Source organism: Mustela putorius, unplaced genomic scaffold (assembly GCF_011764305.1).
Source record: "Mustela putorius furo isolate JIRA1106 unplaced genomic scaffold, ASM1176430v1.1 tig00003859_pilon_pilon_pilon, whole genome shotgun sequence".
Classification (NCBI taxonomy): Eukaryota; Metazoa; Chordata; class Mammalia; order Carnivora; family Mustelidae; genus Mustela; species Mustela putorius.
The window spans coordinates 1,551,744-1,568,698 of NW_025422011.1; the positions used below are offsets into that span (position 1 = coordinate 1,551,744).

At 56.4% G+C, this 16,955-nt stretch overlaps 2 protein-coding genes across 26 annotated transcripts in view; one reads left to right on the plus strand and one right to left on the minus strand.

Annotated features, from left to right (window-relative positions):
• The window catches only part of PHF21A (PHD finger protein 21A), a 191,900-nt gene extending 182,802 nt beyond the window's left edge, over nucleotides 1–9,098 (plus strand). For 18 of the 21 annotated variants that reach the window (XM_045065974.1, XM_045065975.1, XM_013061741.2 and 15 more), the window contains 4 exons: nucleotides 387–542; nucleotides 2,063–2,138; nucleotides 2,522–2,625; nucleotides 4,192–4,742. In XM_045065974.1, the coding sequence (XP_044921909.1) occupies nucleotides 387–542; nucleotides 2,063–2,138; nucleotides 2,522–2,625; nucleotides 4,192–4,449 (594 nt within the window). In that variant the 3' untranslated portion in view covers nucleotides 4,450–4,742. Of the gene's footprint in view, nucleotides 1–386; nucleotides 543–2,062; nucleotides 2,139–2,521; nucleotides 2,626–4,191 lie in introns of all 21 variants that reach the window. The other 3 variants (XM_013061740.2, XM_013061738.2, XM_045065973.1) reach the window with 1 other exon arrangement.
• A 296-nt stretch (nucleotides 9,099–9,394) lies between these two features.
• LARGE2 (LARGE xylosyl- and glucuronyltransferase 2) lies at nucleotides 9,395–15,051 on the minus strand. 5 transcript variants are annotated; one of them, XM_013061722.2, is made up of 15 exons: nucleotides 14,567–15,041; nucleotides 14,314–14,472; nucleotides 14,126–14,235; nucleotides 13,729–13,811; nucleotides 13,385–13,478; nucleotides 12,917–13,088; nucleotides 12,684–12,788; nucleotides 12,116–12,228; nucleotides 11,904–12,029; nucleotides 11,671–11,826; nucleotides 11,380–11,540; nucleotides 10,732–11,010; nucleotides 10,259–10,408; nucleotides 9,980–10,175; nucleotides 9,395–9,738 (listed from the first exon to the last, which is right to left on the minus strand). In XM_013061722.2, the coding sequence occupies exons 2-15, from the start codon at nucleotides 14,408–14,410 to the stop codon at nucleotides 9,529–9,531; spliced, it is 2,052 nt and encodes a 683-aa protein (XP_012917176.2). In that variant the 5' UTR covers nucleotides 14,411–14,472; nucleotides 14,567–15,041; the 3' UTR covers nucleotides 9,395–9,528. The 5 variants fall into 5 exon arrangements, with proteins under 5 accessions (XP_012917176.2, XP_004763209.2, XP_004763207.2 ...); XM_004763152.3 differs by having other exon boundaries at nucleotides 13,355–13,478; nucleotides 14,567–14,846; XM_004763150.3 differs by having other exon boundaries at nucleotides 13,355–13,478; nucleotides 14,126–14,472; nucleotides 14,567–15,049.
• Nucleotides 15,052–16,955: the final 1,904 nt, after the last annotated feature.

Below are 16,955 nucleotides of genomic sequence, written 5' to 3' on the forward strand. Positions count from 1 at the left end.
GAACTCCCCTAAAAATGATAGGTAACGAGAATTGTTTGTGTCATATTGTGGAACACTTTGATGAATGGATTTCAATGGTTCAAACTTCATGATTTGTGGGTTGGACTCTTCCAAAACATAAGTGCTATAAAGTGAATTAGGGCCTAGGTGATGACATGGCTTTTCTGTAAACTCTAGTTTAAGGACACTGCCCCTGCCCAGGGTCAGCTGTGTGGAGCAAGTGAGGGCTGTGCCTCTGGTATTTCCTACTTTCCTCGAATACTTTTGTAACATGTTGGAGGGGGCACAGCTGGTTTTCCTGAAATATACATGTCCAGAATGTGCATGTCAGCATTCACATTTCACCTTTTTTGTCCTTTCTCTTACCTTTCCTCTCCATTTCCTAGGGTGATATCCATGAGGATTTTTGCAGCGTTTGCAGAAAAAGTGGCCAGTTGCTCATGTGTGACACGTGTTCCCGTGTGTATCATCTGGACTGCTTAGACCCTCCTCTGAAAACGATTCCCAAGGGCATGTGGATCTGTCCCAGATGTCAGGACCAGGTACTTGGGGTGGGACAGACAGAGTGATGGGCTCAGGGGGACACATGCGGTCGGGAGCACCTCCTTTGCCCTCAGATCCGGGGGCATGGCGAGTCTCTTCCCTCTCCTGATAGTTCCCCTAGCCGCCCCTGGTCTGTTCCTGGCACCGCACTCAGCCACACAGTTTTCATCCTCTCAAGCTTCTCTGTCCTATTACTGAGGTGGTGAGTCTGTGTATAGGTGGAAAGACTCTAACTGCTTCCCTTTGTTTAAAATGACTTATCTTCTCATGACCTTGCTCTTTCAAAGCCATAAGACTTTCTGCCTCTTTCTCTAAGAATGGTCCAAACCCAGGAGGTAGTTTTAAGACTCTTCTTTTGGACATAAAAACCCTCAAAGGAAAGTGCCCAATTGACTGTTTAATTCAAATAAACAACAGTTTCCCTTTAAACCTGTGTTGTCACTGGGATCAGAGAACTAACTATAAAGTGGCCATCTTGCTATTTCATGGACTTGGAAGGCAAACATTAACTGCCCTAGCCTCTTCCCTTCTTCTCTGTTTAGTTTCTGGTTTCTTTTTCTCAGCTATCCACGTACCTTTATGTTTTTATGATAAGCTCTCTCAGCATTTTTTTGAAGTAGGCGAAGTATAAATAATAAATAGTCCGAGAAGCTTAGCAAGCTTTGGGATGCTGCTCAGTTCTTTGGAATCCTGTTTGAGAGAATTCTGGTTTTACTCTTTTATTTTTTTATTTTTTTAAGATTTTATTTATTTGACACAGAGAGAGCAAGTGAGAGAGAGACAGAGAGCAAGCACAAGCAGGGGGAATGGCTGGCAGGGGAGAAGCAGGCTCCCTGCTGAGCAAGGAGCCCGACATGAGACTTGATCCCAAGACCCAGGGATCATGACCTGAGCCAAAGGCAGCGGCTTAACTGACTGAGCCCCCAGGCACCCCAGTTTTCCCCTTTTAATCCTAGTCTTCATCCTGCTGTCTTCGAGAGGTAGTAGAGACCATTCTCTCTGTGTTCTCTCCTGATGCTGCTCTATGACCGTCTGATAATTTTCTACACAAGGTCTAGATTATGCTTTAGTATTTGGAACTAATTTTTAATTTTCTTGGTCAGGCTATCTTTGAGGGTCATGAAAAACTAAAATTGAGACATGCCGATCAAGGATAAAACTACCAGTGGTTGCTGCTGTCCTGCAGGCCTGTGGCTTGTCTGCCGGTGGTTCTGGCTGTCAGAGCGGTTGGGCCTTATATGTGACATAGATGAGAAGCTGGGAATGCCCAGCCAGGTCCCAGCCTCGTCCCAAGCTGGGGCTCAAGTGGCTTGGCTTTTCCTGTCATTGAACCTTATCCTGTCAGGAGTATCTGGAACCTTCATAGTCTAGAAACCATAGACCAGGGTTTTGCAACCCTGCCACCGTAAGTCCTTCCTGGATTGTGTCTGCCAATAGCTACAGAGAGCGTTGCTTGTCACTACACAGGGGATGTGTGTTTATACCACCTTTCAAGGTAAAATTCTAACCCTCGTTTCAGATGCTGAAGAAGGAAGAAGCAATTCCATGGCCTGGAACTTTAGCAATTGTTCATTCCTATATCGCCTACAAAGCAGGTAAAGAATCATCCTCATCCCCTTTTGTGTAAGCCTCCCCTTGCTTAAAAAAAAAAAGTATTAGAAGTTCGCATTTGTTTTGCTTTCAAAAGGAAATTTAAAGTTAAAAATGAATAGCTTTTCTTGAACAAAATGAAAAGACTGTGTAGTATTTTCTTGGGGTGGAAGTCCTACTTAGAGCCAGGCCCACGCCACCGCCAGTCCCCTTAGTGTACCTGGCCGACACAGAATATGGGAAGCTCTGTGGGCATGATCTGCACGCCAGCTGGAGCGCAGGAGAACTTTGGGCAAAATACCTTCTTTGGCCAGCATTCTGAACAAAGTGGCCTTTTCAAAGAATTTATTGTTAAAAACAGTTTTCTTTTTTTTTTTTTTTTTTCTAGCAAAAGAAGAAGAGAAACAGAAATTACTTAAATGGAGTTCAGACTTAAAACAAGAACGAGAACAGCTAGAGCAGAAGGTGAAACAGCTCAGCAGTTCTATAAGTGTAAGTAGAGCTCGTGCCTTCAGCTATGGCTACATACCAGGGCCCTTGCACGGCCAATCGTCCGTGTGGCTCCCAGGGCGGGTTCAGGTCCGTCAGCTTACTAACACAGGAGACTTTGGGTGGACGCAGAGTTCGCCTCTGGTTACAGTCTGGCCCTTAGGACAGGTGGCCAGTTGGTATATGGTGCCTTCGCCAAGCTCTGGAACCTCTCACTGCCTTTGGTCTGAGAGAGGATTTTCAGTCTCCAGGCTGAAGAGATGCCGTAGCAGCTACAGCAGGATGGCCATACCCCTGTGTGTTCCTCGGTGGGTTTGGGAGGAGTGTGAAGCCTCTCCCTATGCCAGGGAGACACAGATCAGGCCCCGCAGAGAAGCTTTCTCATCGTCCTAGTTAGTGGTCTGTCTGCATGGCCTCTCGTTCCCGTGCTTTCTTCCACACCCTGCTGATGGAGTCTCCAGGTTTTCCTGACCAGCCTGAGGAAGAGAGGCTCCTGGAGACAAGTATTGGAAGTAAATACTGTCCAGCCTGGCCTGTCCAGGTGGAGATCAGATTGTATTTGCAGCAGAGATTCTGAGGCCCCTTCCAGAGCAAGTTTTACTTCTTGTTGAATAGGTGCCCCTCCCCTTGTTGGAGCCGGGTGGCCTTAGCCCTCGTGGACAGCAGGTGGGACCCTGGACTTGGTGGTAGTTGGGCTGTCCCACTCGGCTGCCTTCTCCTCATCACCGTACTCCCCATGGCATGCGGGTTTTGCATCTCTTCCTGCCTAGAACAGAAGCCAGCAGCTGTGGGAGACCTTGAGCAAAAGGGCAAAAGACTCCGAATCCATGACTGAGCAGAAGGGTTTCTGTTGGCTGTAGTGTTTGATTCTCCCAAATATCACTGTGCTGCCCCAGGCGTGCCTCTAAATTCTTGCCGACCAAGTGATCCTCAGTAGCCCTCCAATGGGACCCAGATACCACTGGCTCATTTTCTCTCCTCGAAAGCTCGGCCCAGTCCTGAGCACGTTAGCACCCACTTGCACGGCAGGAGCATAGCGAAACCTGTCCCAGCAGCCTCAGCACAGCTCTGGGAATGTTTTTAAATTGCTTTTCTTTTGTAGCATTAGAGTGGTAATTCACATTTGGTTTTAAGTCCTAGTGTCAAGCAGGGTTGGCTTTTATTTATTTATTTTTTTAAGATTTTATTTATTTATTAGACAGAGATCACAAGTAGGCAGAGAAGCAGGCAGAGAGAGAGGAGGAAGCAGGCTCCCTGCTGAGCAGAGAGCCCGATGCGGAGCTGGATCCCAGGACCCTGGGGTCATGACCTGAGCCGAAGGCAGAGGCTTTAACCCACTGAGCCACCCAGGTGCCCCAGGGTTGGCTTTTAAAGCACGCATTTACACTCTCCCTCCTGCCTGTTGGGCCTCCTCCTTCTGTTGGGCAGTAGCGCTGCCTCCAGTGCAGAGCAGAGCAAGGTCTAGGGGCTGCACACCAGCCAGCAGGGTTCTTTTCCCTGGAGAGGGCCGCCAGGCCTGTCAGAAAAGCCACGGAGGCTCAGTGCCACCGCCCTTCTCCTTTGCTGCAGAAATGCATGGAAATGAAGAACACCATCTTGGCCCGGCAGAAGGAGATGCACAGCTCCCTGGAGAAGGTAAAGCAGCTGATCCGCCTCATCCACGGCATCGACCTCTCCAAACCTGTAGACTCTGAGGCCACTGTGGGGGCCATCTCCAACGGCCCGGACTGCACCCCCCCTGCCAACGCCGCCACCTCCACGCCGGCCCACTCCCCCTCCTCCCAGAGCTGCACAGCGAACTGTACCCAGGGGGACGAGACTAAATAACAGAGCCCCGCGAGGAGAAGCCACGGGATCCCGGCAGCCAGGAGAGCAAAAACACTGAAGACTCTAGAAAAGCAAAGCCGGATTTCTTCTGGAAAGTACAGAATTCTTTTGGTTCTTTGGTTCCAGAGAGAGAGAAGATGCTTGTGCCAGGTGGCACCAGAGTTTGCCAATTGATCCTTCTTATTCTGTGTGTACATGCAAAGATTGGACCATGTTACATGAAATAGTGCCAGCTGGAGGTCCTTTGCCAGCACCATGCCAAGTGAAATAATATATTTACTCTCTCTATTATACACCAGTGTGTGCCTGCAGCAGCCTCCACAGCCACCATGGGTTTGTTTTTGTTTTGTCGGGTGGGGAGCAGGGACGGGCGGAGGGAGGAGAGCAGGTTTCAGATCCTTATTCGCCGAGCCGTTTGTTTAGGTAGAGAAGACAAGTCCAAAGAGTGTGTGGGCTTTCCTGTTTCTAAACTTTCACTACTATAAAACCAAAAAAAGGAAATCGAGATTTAACCAACCCCAGTGCCCAGAGGAGGGATGGGAGGGAATGGGGGGGAGCCGGGGTGGGAAAAGTCTATCAAATAAGCAGTATTTCCTATTGTCTGGGGTGGGGCCCAGTGCACGGAGAGGGGGACACCGAGGGCAGCCACGGGGTCCTTCTCCCGCACACCCCGCCTCCCGCCCTGGGTGCCCCCGCCACTCCCCGCGCTCCTTCCCCGCTTTGGCAAATTGGCGTGCGTCCCCGTGAATGGTCCGGTTACCTTCCCTCTCCGAGAACAGGCAAGAGGCCGCCCCAGCGGGCCATTGCCCGGGGCAGGGAAGAAGGGTGTGTGTGTCCAGGAAGGAAAAAAAAGGTGGATCAGTGATTTTTACTTGAAAACAAGCTCCATCCCTTTTCTATATTTATAAGATTCTGAGCGAAGCAGCACGCGACCCAGGTGTGTGTGAACTGAATGGAGATGTTTCTTTTCTCTCTTTTTTTTTTTTTTTTTAATTTTTGTTTTGTTTTGTTTTGTTTTTCTTTAAGAAAAAAAGTTTTATTTTGTTGTTTATTTTACTTTTTTGGTAACAAAAACTAAAATAAGGAATAGAAAAGCTGTTTTTCAGGCTGACAGTCAATTAAGGGTAGTCGAGGCCGTGCATGGTAGGGTAGGAGTCATAGTGTCAGTGAGGTCCAGTGAGTCCGTGTGAGTCCTTGTGTCATCGTCCGGGCACTGTTTTTTATGCAAGGGCAAAAATCTTTGTATCTGGGGAAAACAACAACAACAACTTTTTTTTAAATTAAAAAGGAAAATAAAAGATATTGAGGTCTTCCTAGTGTTACTTAAATTAAGATCAAGGTAAGAAACATTGTAAAAAAAAAATTACAAAAGTGCTATTTGTTTCCTAAAAACAGTGATTTCTATTAAAAAGGTGTCAGAACTGGAGAAAATGCTGTGTAGTTATAATTTTTTAGCACAGAACCTGCTGATCATGATGACATTTTGCTGTGTTTGGTGTCTCAAGACTGGTGGACTAGTGTCCATGATTTCTGTCCTCTGGACGACTGCAGCCCTGATGGGCGCAGCCGAGCCCTCCCACCACTCTCCTCTCCTCGGAAAGGACTGTCCTCTCTTCTTGGCGCAGGGATCTGGGCTTCTGTTCTTGAAGCCCACGTGGAGTGTGGATGGTATCAGGGCCCTACCCTACCCATTGTCTCCTCGGATTTTGCTAGAGCAAAAGGCTGGTGCCTAAATAAGATCCCTTCCTTTGGTGCTGCTCTCCGTCTTTCAGCCACCAGCATTGTGAGTGCCTGGGGGACAGCTTTGAAGGACATGGCCAGTGACACTCATTGGTGCCCATGCGCCCTGGCCTTGGTGGGAGGGTGCAAGGGGCAGGCTGGCTGCATCAGCCCTTGGTGCTGAGAAAGGATGAAGGAGTGAGATGTCTTGAGGGTACACGGTGTCTCTGAGACAAAGAGCCCCGCGGGGTGGCCTTTGTGTCTGTCTTGCCTTTGAAGAGGTCTGACTCTGTAGCCGCTTTCTCTGCCTGCTGGCTCCAGGTACCTGAGATAGAGTTTACTGCCCTTTGCCCATCCACAAGCTTCCTGGGCGACCTTTGGCTGGAATCGCTGTGCTTGCCTTGGCGTGGCCCTTCTCCTTCTTGAAAAAACCAGGGTTCTGAAAGGCTCGGACCATTTCTCTCATCTTGCCTCGTGGGAAGTAAATTTTGTCAGGTGTGTGCCGTCATCGGAGAACTTGGCCTGTTGTGTGCCTGGCCCACAGAAGGGAGGCAGGCGCTCCTCACCCCAGCTCTCCTGGGACAGCTCTCCCAAGCCCACCCCATACTGCATAATGGCCAGAGTCTAGAAGGGGCAGAAAAGGTCCCGTTAGTTTCTCCTTTGCCCGGTAAGTCCCAGAGATCCCCATTAGAAACCTGAAAGCAAACCCAAGAGAAAGAGACACTTCTTAGGTCAAATATGCCTCATCTCTACTGGCCATTTCACCTTCCCAGGAATGTTAGGGGATTAAGAGTGGCTGCACAGCCTCAGAGTCAGGCCCTGGCTGTGAGGTTGCCTGAGGGGAACAGCAGCTCCCCTTTTCTCCTGCAGAAACCAAGGTGCTACGTCTAGTCAGGGGGCTTTGGAGATGCCTGGACTGGTCGGAGGCATAGTTGGCAGAGGTTCAGAGCCCAGCAGCAGGCTGTATGCCCGGTCTTCCGCTCTCCCACTAGACTTGTCTGGGCCCAGGGACTGGGAGTTGCCATATGATACCTGTCTTTTCTTGAAAGAAGTTAGGAAGCGATCATTACTAGAAGCCTTTGCTCAGAGAGGAGCTGCCTGAGAATTCTTGGGGTGTCGGCGGAGACGGGGGCAGGGTGGGTAGAGCTAGGCATTGACCGGTATCTAGCCTGCTGCTTTGAGAACTCACACTCTGGCCTTGCCTGAGGTTGGGATATGGATTGTTCCTAAAGTGCGGATGCAAGCTGTTCTGTGAGCCAACTAGCATGGAGTACGAAATGCAACCCTGCCTCCAGGCCCCCACATTCTGGCCTCAAATTCCCAAACTCTACTTACTGCCAAGAAAAGGCCCTGGTCACCCCGTCTCCTTTTCCTCTACTGTCCTGCCAGGAGAAGACCGTCTCTCTGTGCCCTAGACCTTGGGTGCTTGTGAGTCCCTGAGACACACATTCAGGACCGCCTCACCTGGGCTGTCTCCACCGCTCTCCTCTGCTGCTCTTCCGCCATGCCCGGGCCCAGCTGCTCACAGGCACATCTCAGACCAGCTGGCGTGGCAGTCACTTCAGAGGCCGGGGAGTGGCTGATCTGGGACGAGGAGCTGGCTGCCCCCGGGCCCTTGATCAGAAGTCCAGTTGCACAGGCACCGCACCCTGGAGCCGGTGAGCTCATGTTACTGTCATCTTCCCGCCTCTCGCGTTCTTGCCAATGCCGCCCGCAGGTCCTTCTTCTCTCCCGGAGCCTGCTGGGTCTTGTCTCATCGCCGCTGAGCTCATCCAGAGTTGTGCTTTCTCCCTTCCTGATCAGGCCCCTTGGAGCAACCAGGCTCGGGGCAGCCCCCGCGTGTGGGGCTGCACCCCGGCCACCTCCAGCCTGCAGCATCTGAGTGCCGTTTCCCCGCGGGGCCTGCCTGTCCCGGCTTCTTCCTGGCTCAGGCGCGAACCGGCACAACGGCTGCCCCCACGCTTCTCTCCGTGAGGGGGACCGTCTCCCGCTCACTGAGTCTGCATGTACCGTTGGCCCTCCAGCCATCTCTGAGACTTCTTCCTCTTGGGGCCAGCTAGAGCCCCTCTGGGCTCTTGCTCCCCAGTCGCAGGACGCGCTCTAAGCGGTTTCCTCCCTTCACTCCCTTTTAGGGTGTGGTCTTTCTTATTTATCCAAAGGGCTTAATTTAGGAGACTTTTACCCCAGGGGTAAAAGGCTCTTCTGGGTAGTAGGGCGGATGGTGGCCCAGGTATTCTCCAGGCCCAGGGTTCTCCAGGTTCCATGGCTTCTATTGGATAGGGGCAACTTTGCTCAGTGTAAAGGACTGTGGGCCTCACCCCCACCCCTCGGCTGGGCACCTCTGGTGGGAAACAGGAGACCCATTCGCACCCTGGCTTACAGCCGTCCTCCGTGTCCGCTCCTCTCCAAGGGAGGGGGTGGCCCCCCGGGAAGACAGCCCTGGCCCTCCGGCATTAGTGAAGGGGAGGCCACAAGGTCGCCCCCTCCAGAGAGCCAGGGTCGAATTGAAAAATCGCCCTCGCAGAGGAAGGGCAGGGCTCACAAATTCTGCTTTGCTCCCAGCTCCCACGGGGCCCTTCCTCCCTGAGGACTCCCCCCCCCCCCCCCCACCGCAGCCTTTGGCCTCTGCGCCTCTGTGTCGTTTTTTGGGTCCTCAGCCCAGGGTAAGCTGCAGTCAGGCAGGACAGGACGGGCAGCGAGAGGTCAGCGAGCTCCGAGCAGAAAAGAGCCAGCCAGCCCCCAATCCTGTCTCTTGTCCACGCCCTTTGTGATTTCAGTCTTGGTAGAACTTGTATTTGGAGTTTTGTGCTTCAAAGTTTTTGTTTTTGTTTGTTTCATTTTTGTTTTGAGGGGGTGGGGGGGATCCAGAGCAGCTGATCAATTTGTATTTATTTATTTTAACATTTTACTAAATAAAGCCAAATAAAGTCTCTCAGCCTCATGGTATTGGGTTTGGGGCAGGGGAGGGTGGGCAAGACGCACTTGGGTCCCCCGGCCCTCCTGCCACTCTAGGGAGACTCAGCCCCTTCCTGGCTGACCCACACCCTCATGCCCCAAACCAGATGGAACATGAAAAAGAGAACTTTAATTACAAAAAAAGGAATGTACAGATGAAGGTGGGGGAACCAGCCCCAAACAGCTGGGGCACCAGGAGAGTAGACCCCAGCCGCAGCAGCAAGGGGAGGCCCCCAGGACCCACCCCACAGGTGCTCCAACGGAAGCCCTTTCCACTGAGACCTTCAATAATTTAAGTAGCGGGGGGGTAGGGAGGGTGGCTGGGTTGCTCCAGTGTCTACAGGGAGCCCTTGAGAGCCAAGGGGAAGCGCAGGGGTGAGCCATGGAGGGCCAGCCTCGGGGAGGTCAGGCGGGGCCTTGGGGTGGCTGCAGGGCGGTGAGGTATTTGAGGGCAGCAGCCCCGTAGTGACGGGACAAGTCCTGGTGGAACTCCTCCTTGAGGACCTGGAGGCAATCACGATAGGTGGGGCTGGAGCGGAAGCGAGAGATGTCAAGGCTTGGGGCATGCGGCAGATGGATGGTGAAGGCCTCGGGCAGCACCAGGAGCTCGTATTCCTATAGGACAGAAGCAGATGGACATCCACTGCCTGTGCTGGGGGGAGGGATGGGGAGCAGGCTTATCTGATCACCTCTAATAGCCAAAGTAAGGGTCAAAGGGCAGATTTTAGTTCTACACCAGTGAAATTTCTAATAGTACTGCTTAAGGGTTCCGTGTGCCGAGCCGAGGTGTAGTGAGCTCCCTGGGCCTGGAGGTATCCAAATTGAAACTGGAGGCAGTAAGGCACATCCTCCTCACCTGTGCATCCAGCTCCACGATGTGGGCCACCTTGTTCCAGCCAAAGCCTACGAATCGGGGGTCATAGCGGGGACAATCACGAGGCACCACCACATAGGGCTCGTAGTCAGCGGCCCACTGTACGCGGTATGGGGTCTGAGCCTCCCGCCAGCGGGCATAGTCTGTGGGCGCGTGACCCCGGGGCCACTCGTGGTACCTGTGGAACAGGACGGGCCTCGGTGAGAGGGTGGAGGGAGCCGTATGGGTGGGGGAACAGAGCCGAGCAGGGGCCTCCCCTACCTGAAGGTGTAGAGAGAGCCGGAGTCCAGCAAGGCCAGCAGCTCGGCCTTGGAACTGGGGAAGCGGAAGCGGTAGTGCAGGGTCTCGAACGCTGGCACCACCAGGGCCGCTTTCCGCTCGCTGCCTAGCTTCAGCTGCTCGATGGAGGCCCTGATCGGGGAGCGCCCATGAGTGCCGGAGGCGAGGAAGGCTCTGGGCCCAGCGATTCCCTTTCCTTTGCCGCAGGACCCAAGGCTAGCTGGCTCAACCGCCCCGCGGGAGACAGACAAGTGGGGGGCTGCTGCAGGAAGCGGTCCCAGCCTCCTCTCCTCTCCAAAGGCAGCCCGGAGAGCTGATGCGGCCCCTCCACCCTGCTACGAACCCCATCTTACAGGGGACATGGAGGTCCACAAAGGAGCCACCACACACTTGCCTAGGGTCCCAATCCACACACACACCCCTCTGCCGCTCCACTCCCCCGTCCCCGGGCCCACCTGAGGTAGTCGTAGAGGGAATAGGCAGGCAGGAAGTCAATGTCGCTGAGAAAGACGTAAGGCGTGAGGGACTGGGCCAATGCCACGTTCCGCAGCTGGTTGACAGGGTAGAGGGGACCCTCGCGGTATACCACGTGGTAGGCCACGTTCTGCCGGGCAGAGAGCACTGCCGAGGCCTCAACGAAACGCAGGAACTGCTGGGCCTCTGCGTCTGTGAGGTATAAGGCCAGGCTCATGGGGCCCGGCCAGTGCCTGCACAGGGCTTCCAGCATCTGTAGCCTGGGGCGAGGGGGGTGGTCAGCCCGCTGGGGCAGCTCTCCGGGGCAGCTGCCGCAGACACCCCTTCCCATGGGTGACTGAGCACCTTCCCGGGCCTTTCTAAGCTGGTCTTACCTGACCTGCACAACGACCCCACAAGGGGACCCCTTCCCAGGGAACAGGTAAGAACAGCAAAGGCTGGAGATAGGAAGACTTGCCCGTGGTCCCCCAGCTACGGACGTCGGTACCCAGGCACCCAAGCTCTTAACCACAGCCCATGTCTCCGGATCCGGGAACTCCTCAAGCCTCAGGCAGCGAGCAGGAGCTCTTCCTCCCACCCACTGAAACCGTCCTCTCGGAATCCCCCGTCTTGCTCCCCGGTACTCTCACCGGTCCATAGAGAGCTGGGCCACCAGCGTGACGTCGTGGGGCCGGGGGGACGGTGGCTCATGGGGCAGGAAGGTCAGGTGCACGCGGTGCACAGTGAGCTGCTGCTGCCGGAACTCGAAGCAGGCATCTTCCTCGTCCAGGTGCGCCAGGGCCCTCTGCACCTGAGGGGGTTTCGGGGAGACGGGCGCCAGGGCTGGGGCGGGAGGGCAAGTCCCCAGACAAGGCTAGGTCCTATCAGAACAGGGAGGGGGCAGAGCCTCCCTAAGGTGAGGGAAGGCGGCTCCCTCTCACCTGCTCGGCCCCGGAAGGGGGTGGGCTGGGGCAGCCGAAGAGCTCTCTCCGCAAGAGGTTGCCGTCATACCCCAGGAAGGTCAGGTGGAGGTTGCGGAAGTATCCCACGTGCTTATTCTTCACGCGAAGTTTCTTGGGTGAGTTCCAGTGGATTACCTGGGACCCAGGAGGGAGATGTTCAGGGAATGCGCGCAGAGACCAGAAGCCCACCGCTCGGCCCCAACCCCACTGACCTTGAGATCAGATGCCTCCGAGTAGCAGCGCTCAGCCAGCGTGTGGTCTGACAGCTGAACGTTCCAGATGCAGGGCAAGGTCTGCACCAACTCTGGGTGTTCCTTGATTACGGCATTGAAGATGTCCTGGGCAGAGACAGCCATCTTGTTGTGGCCCAGAGCCTGCCCCCCTCACCCTCCCACTGCTTCCCGTCAGAGGTCCCCCCCCAGACCTGGTCCGCCAGTGAGGTGGCCGGCAGGGTGAGGAGCTCCCGTGTGGCCGTCAGCTTCCACATCTGCCCCCAGCCAGCCTGCCGGAGCCGGTCCAGCCGCAGGAGGATCACACCTGCCCGGGGGAAGGGGTCATCATGCCCACCTGGGCTAACCCTGCCCCTGGGGTCAGGGTTCATGAAGATGTCTTTTGAATGTCTACTTTTTGACTTATTGGTATTTTCTGACTGTTCAGACAGGAGCATGGACCACTTCAGTCAACCATCATTCCTTTTGGAGGTGAAAGGGGGGCACTGCCCAGCTTACAGAGCACCTCCACAGCCATCTTCTCCCACTCAAGTGACCCGACAGCTGGCAACATCATCCCCATTTCATGGATGAGAAAGCAAGAGGCCCAGGGGAACCAGGTGGCTTGGCCAAAGTCATCCAGCACAGCCAAGGTTGGAACTGTTTTCCAGCTCTTCTCCTGGTGTCCATAGCACTATTCTTTGGTGGGGGGGGAAGCGGTCCCTAGCATTCTGTGTCCTGACCAGTGGTCACCCCTCCTGCCTCCCCCGACCACTGTCCCACCTGTGTTAAATCCCCTGCCCAAGGCAGGCCAGGGCCTGTGGTTCCTCCAGAGGTTGCCCAGGTACCAGTCGCTCTGATTCTCCACAAGACCGATCACCTGCTCATCTGGGAGGGGAGGGCATGAGGGAGCTGCCTGAGGCCGTCACTGGCCCTCAGCTCAGGGCTAGGCTATAGCCGGGCCTGGACAGGCCAAGGAGGGGGGACTGGCTGGGGCTGGGTCCCAGGCCTCTCACCAGAAAAGTGAGCAAAGAGTGCCCAGAGCTCTGCGATATCAGAGGCGAAGGTGACATCTGTGTCCAGGACAATGACACGGGCCAGGTCAGGGGGCAGGGCAGCAGGCAGCACTAGCTTCATGAGGCCGTACAGGCCAGAGTAGTGCTTGTTGGGGATCCAGGAGACCTGGGGCTGTGTGGGGGGAGGGGATGGGAAGGACAGGGCTTGAACCTGGCAGAGAAGGGCCTATGACGGCCAGAACATACGCCAGGGGTGACACAAGAGGAAGAAGGCATGGCCCCAGGGAGGATGAGGGATTTGAGCTTCAGTGGGTGTGATGGGATCGGGGGTTCCAAGGCAGCTCTAACCTCTCCCCCACGCCCCACCCCCGATGCCCTGGGAGGAAGGAAAGGACTGGGCACTGCCAGAAAGAAGTCCAGAAGGGCCAGGGCCCCTGCCTTGAGCTCCTCTGCGTCATAGAAGCTGACCCGGACAGCGGGCACCATCCACGTGTAGAAGAGCATCTCCAGAATGTTCCTGGCCACGGCATCAGTCACCAGATGGAAGTGCAGCGGATTTTTCCTTTGGGAAGGACAGGTGAGGAAAGCTGATAGGCCCAAGAAAGAAGAACTCAGGACAAGACCCACCGGAGGGGCTCAGAAGTGGAAGCACAGCTTCTGCAGAGCTTTTCCGTCCCCAGCTTCGGATGCTGTTAGAACCATCTTCAACCACTGTCCCTGTGGTGCAGATGGGGCCACTGGAGCTCCCAGATCCCGCCCAAGCCTGTGTTCCCTTCCCTACTGGCTGACTCCCCACCCCCGACCTGTTATACCTGTAGAAGAGCACAGACTTCACCAGGGTGACGAGGTCTCGGCTGGAGTTGTGTCCCGCACACACGATGGCCACGTGCAATAGCTGGGGAGGGGATGACAAGGTGAGCAGCTGCCCCTCCCCCACCAGAGCCCACGACGGGGCTGGCCAGGCGGAGGGCAGCGCAGCCCCACCCGGCAACAGAGCTAAGGAAGACTGTGGTGGGGGCACTCGGAGCAGGAGTCCACCCCTATTTCACAAAAGAGGAAATTAAGGCCGGGAGCAGGGAAGGCGTCCCCAATGTCAGAGCCACCTGGCGGAGTCTCGCCAGTTGTCGCCATTCCCACAGGTGTCCGGGAGGTCCGGCTGGGGGCGCGGCGCCCCTGAGATTTCCGCCGCCAGGGGCCGCGCTCACCTACCTCGCACCTCCGCAGCGGCGGCGGCGGCGGGACGCAGTCCGAGTGGTTGTGGCCCCCGCGGTCCGCAGACGGGTCTCCGTCTAGGGCACCAGCGCCCGGCGGCCGCCAGTCTGCAGAGACACGTGGCGTCAGCGGGCAGGGGAAGGATCCCGGGCCCCTCCGCTCGCCTCCGCTCTCGCCGCGCTCACACTCCAAGTCCCCGCCGAACAGGAGGAATCCGATCAGAAGCAGCAGGAGCAGCAGCGCCGCGGCCCCCAGTGCCCGGGGGCGCCCTCGGGGCAGCATAGCTGCCGGCAGGGGCGCTCAGGGCGGAGCGCGACCCCGGGCTGTGGGCTCCATCGCGGTCCCTGAGGATCGGGGAGGGAGGCAGGAGGATCAGCCTTGGGCGACGAGGCCCGACGGCCGCCTGGTCTTCCGTCTCGCTCTCAGTCGCCACCTCACCTGCTCCAGCGGCTCGGGAACCCCGACCTTCCTCTTCCAGAAGGCGGCCGGGGTGCAGGAGGAGGGGGTGGAGGCGCAGGCCAGGCCCGTCCAGAGCAGGAGCCAGCCCCGCCCCCAACCTGGGTTCAGGTTTCACCTCCGCTCGGCTGAGCCCAAAGGGGCGGGGAGACCCCGGGGGTTGTGGGGTGGCTGGCCCCGCCCTCCGCCCCGGCATCCGACGCTCCCCCCCCAAAGCCCGGGAGGAACCCGGGGAACCCCCAGGATGGCTGGAGGGAGCAGGGGCAGCCACCCAGGAAGCCACGGTCCCCGCCACCTGCCCTGAGCCCATCCCCCTCTTCCAGCTCTGAGGCCCCATCTCCTTCCCTTAACCTCCCAACGGGGGAGGGGCCCGTGACCCCGGGCCCGGGATCAAAGGGACGGCCGGGTTAAGGCGGAAGGAGTGGAATGCGGGGCCTCGAGGGTCCGAGACACCTGCTCCGGGCACTGGAGGCGGGGCTGGCCGAGTCCTGCCCAAGCGCTCGGAGCACCTGGAGCTCCCGGGCCGCCCCACCCCCATTCATTTCTGGCAACACGGACAGAGCCGCCTTGCGAAGATCGACTCCTGCTCGGGAGCTGGCGAGGGGCCTCCCTGACGCGGGGACAGGGATTCCCCACCCTTGCCTAGACTTGCGCCTTGTTACTGGGGCTGGGACTGGATCTCTGACTCGGCCCCACCTCGCACCCCGCAGCCGACCGCAGCCCGGCCTCGGCCCTGGAAGGAGCGGTGGGCGCTCTGGCCCGTGAAGGAGAACAGTCACGTCTGGCTGAGCGCACATTCGTGCCAGGCCCGGTGCTGAGGTTTGCTGAGCCTCGTCTCGTTTAACCCTCCCCTCGTCTCGGTTAACCCTCCCTTTGGTCCTGTGACGCAGGCGTTATTCTCCCGAGGAGGGAAGTGACCTGTTCCAACACTGAGACCCCTTCCTAGGCTCTTCCCTGAAGGCAAAGTGTCCTGCTGCTCTACTCGAAGGCTTCCTGCCCGGGGACTTGCCCCTGATATTCCTTCTGCCTGGATTCCACCAGGTTGCCTACTCCCACCCCCGGGGGGTGGGCTCCTCCTTCCACCTCCCTTGGTTTATTTTATTCCTAGCCCTCCTGGAAGTTGACCTCGTGGACCTGTTTATAGCAGGTCTCCCCGCCTAGAAGAAGGCTAATCCTGGGCCTGGAGCCTTGTCTATCCTGTCCTGTACTGGGCCCGGGAGCCCAGCCAGGGTCCAGCACCCACGGAGCACTAAGTCGGTGCTGAAAGTGGACGAAATGCCCCAGGCCTCTCTGCCAGACCGGTTAGCGCAACTTCACCTATTAAAATGAGGGCCTGGGAGATCCTAACCCAAAAGCAGCTGTGGAAAGCAGTCCAGCATGAGACCCTCTCAAGTCTCTACCTTCAAGACGCCAGGAGACCTTTCTCTGGGAGATGGGGTTTTTCCAGGAAGGTCCAGTTTGGGAGGCCGGGGTCACGGTTGCCATGGAGACTGATGGTGGCTCCCTGCACATCTGGGAATTAAAAGGAGATGGGGGTGCAGAGGCTATCCTGGCACTTGGAACTTTGAGCCTTTAGCCCCTCTGGCCCTCATCTCTAGCCTGGAGTGGGAGACAGGTGTGGCCATATGAAAGGGCAGTCTTCTAGGCCTGAAACCTCGTTTGACCCAGCTCTGCCCAGGACTTTGCTGTGTGACCTTAGCCTAGTCAAGCCCCCTCTCTGGGCCTCAGTGACCTCCTCTATACTGGTTAGACTGGTCTAGCTCTCTTCTCCTGTGGCTCAGGGCCAACCCGACCAATGGGAGGTTCTGGCCCAACTTGCCCAGAGGCCCTTCCATCCCAGCCAGGTGACCAATGCCAGGTAGAGGGACCCAGCAGGGAGGGGCTTTGCCAAGTACCTCCTCCACACATGGCCACTCTTTGTTTCTGGGACCTAATCAGGCCTGAGATCTGGAGAGGACATTCAGGCAACCTTGCTGCTTCCAAAGTGGCTGGGCCGGCTCTCCTCTCCCAGTCCTGCAGGGAAGGTGGAGAAACAGAGGCCAGTGCCCCTCACTCTGTCTGGGGGATGCTGCTGCTCTGTCCTCCACACCTTTTCTCCCCAGAACCACAGGCCCGTCAGCCCTGCGAGTATCACAGAAACTTCACACTCCCCGTCCTGTCCTCACTTTCTCCACGGCTGCAGAGGGAGAGACTGGAGGAGTGCCCACTGGTGAGGTTCAGGAACAGGTTCATTAAGATGGTGGGGTACAGGGAGGAAAGGAGAAAGAGCCCCACACTGAATGCCCTGAGCCCTGGTCTTAACCCCATCTACTGGCTAGACTCCCGACCACGTGGCCTCACTGTGTCACTGCCCTTGCTAGGCTGTGGGCAG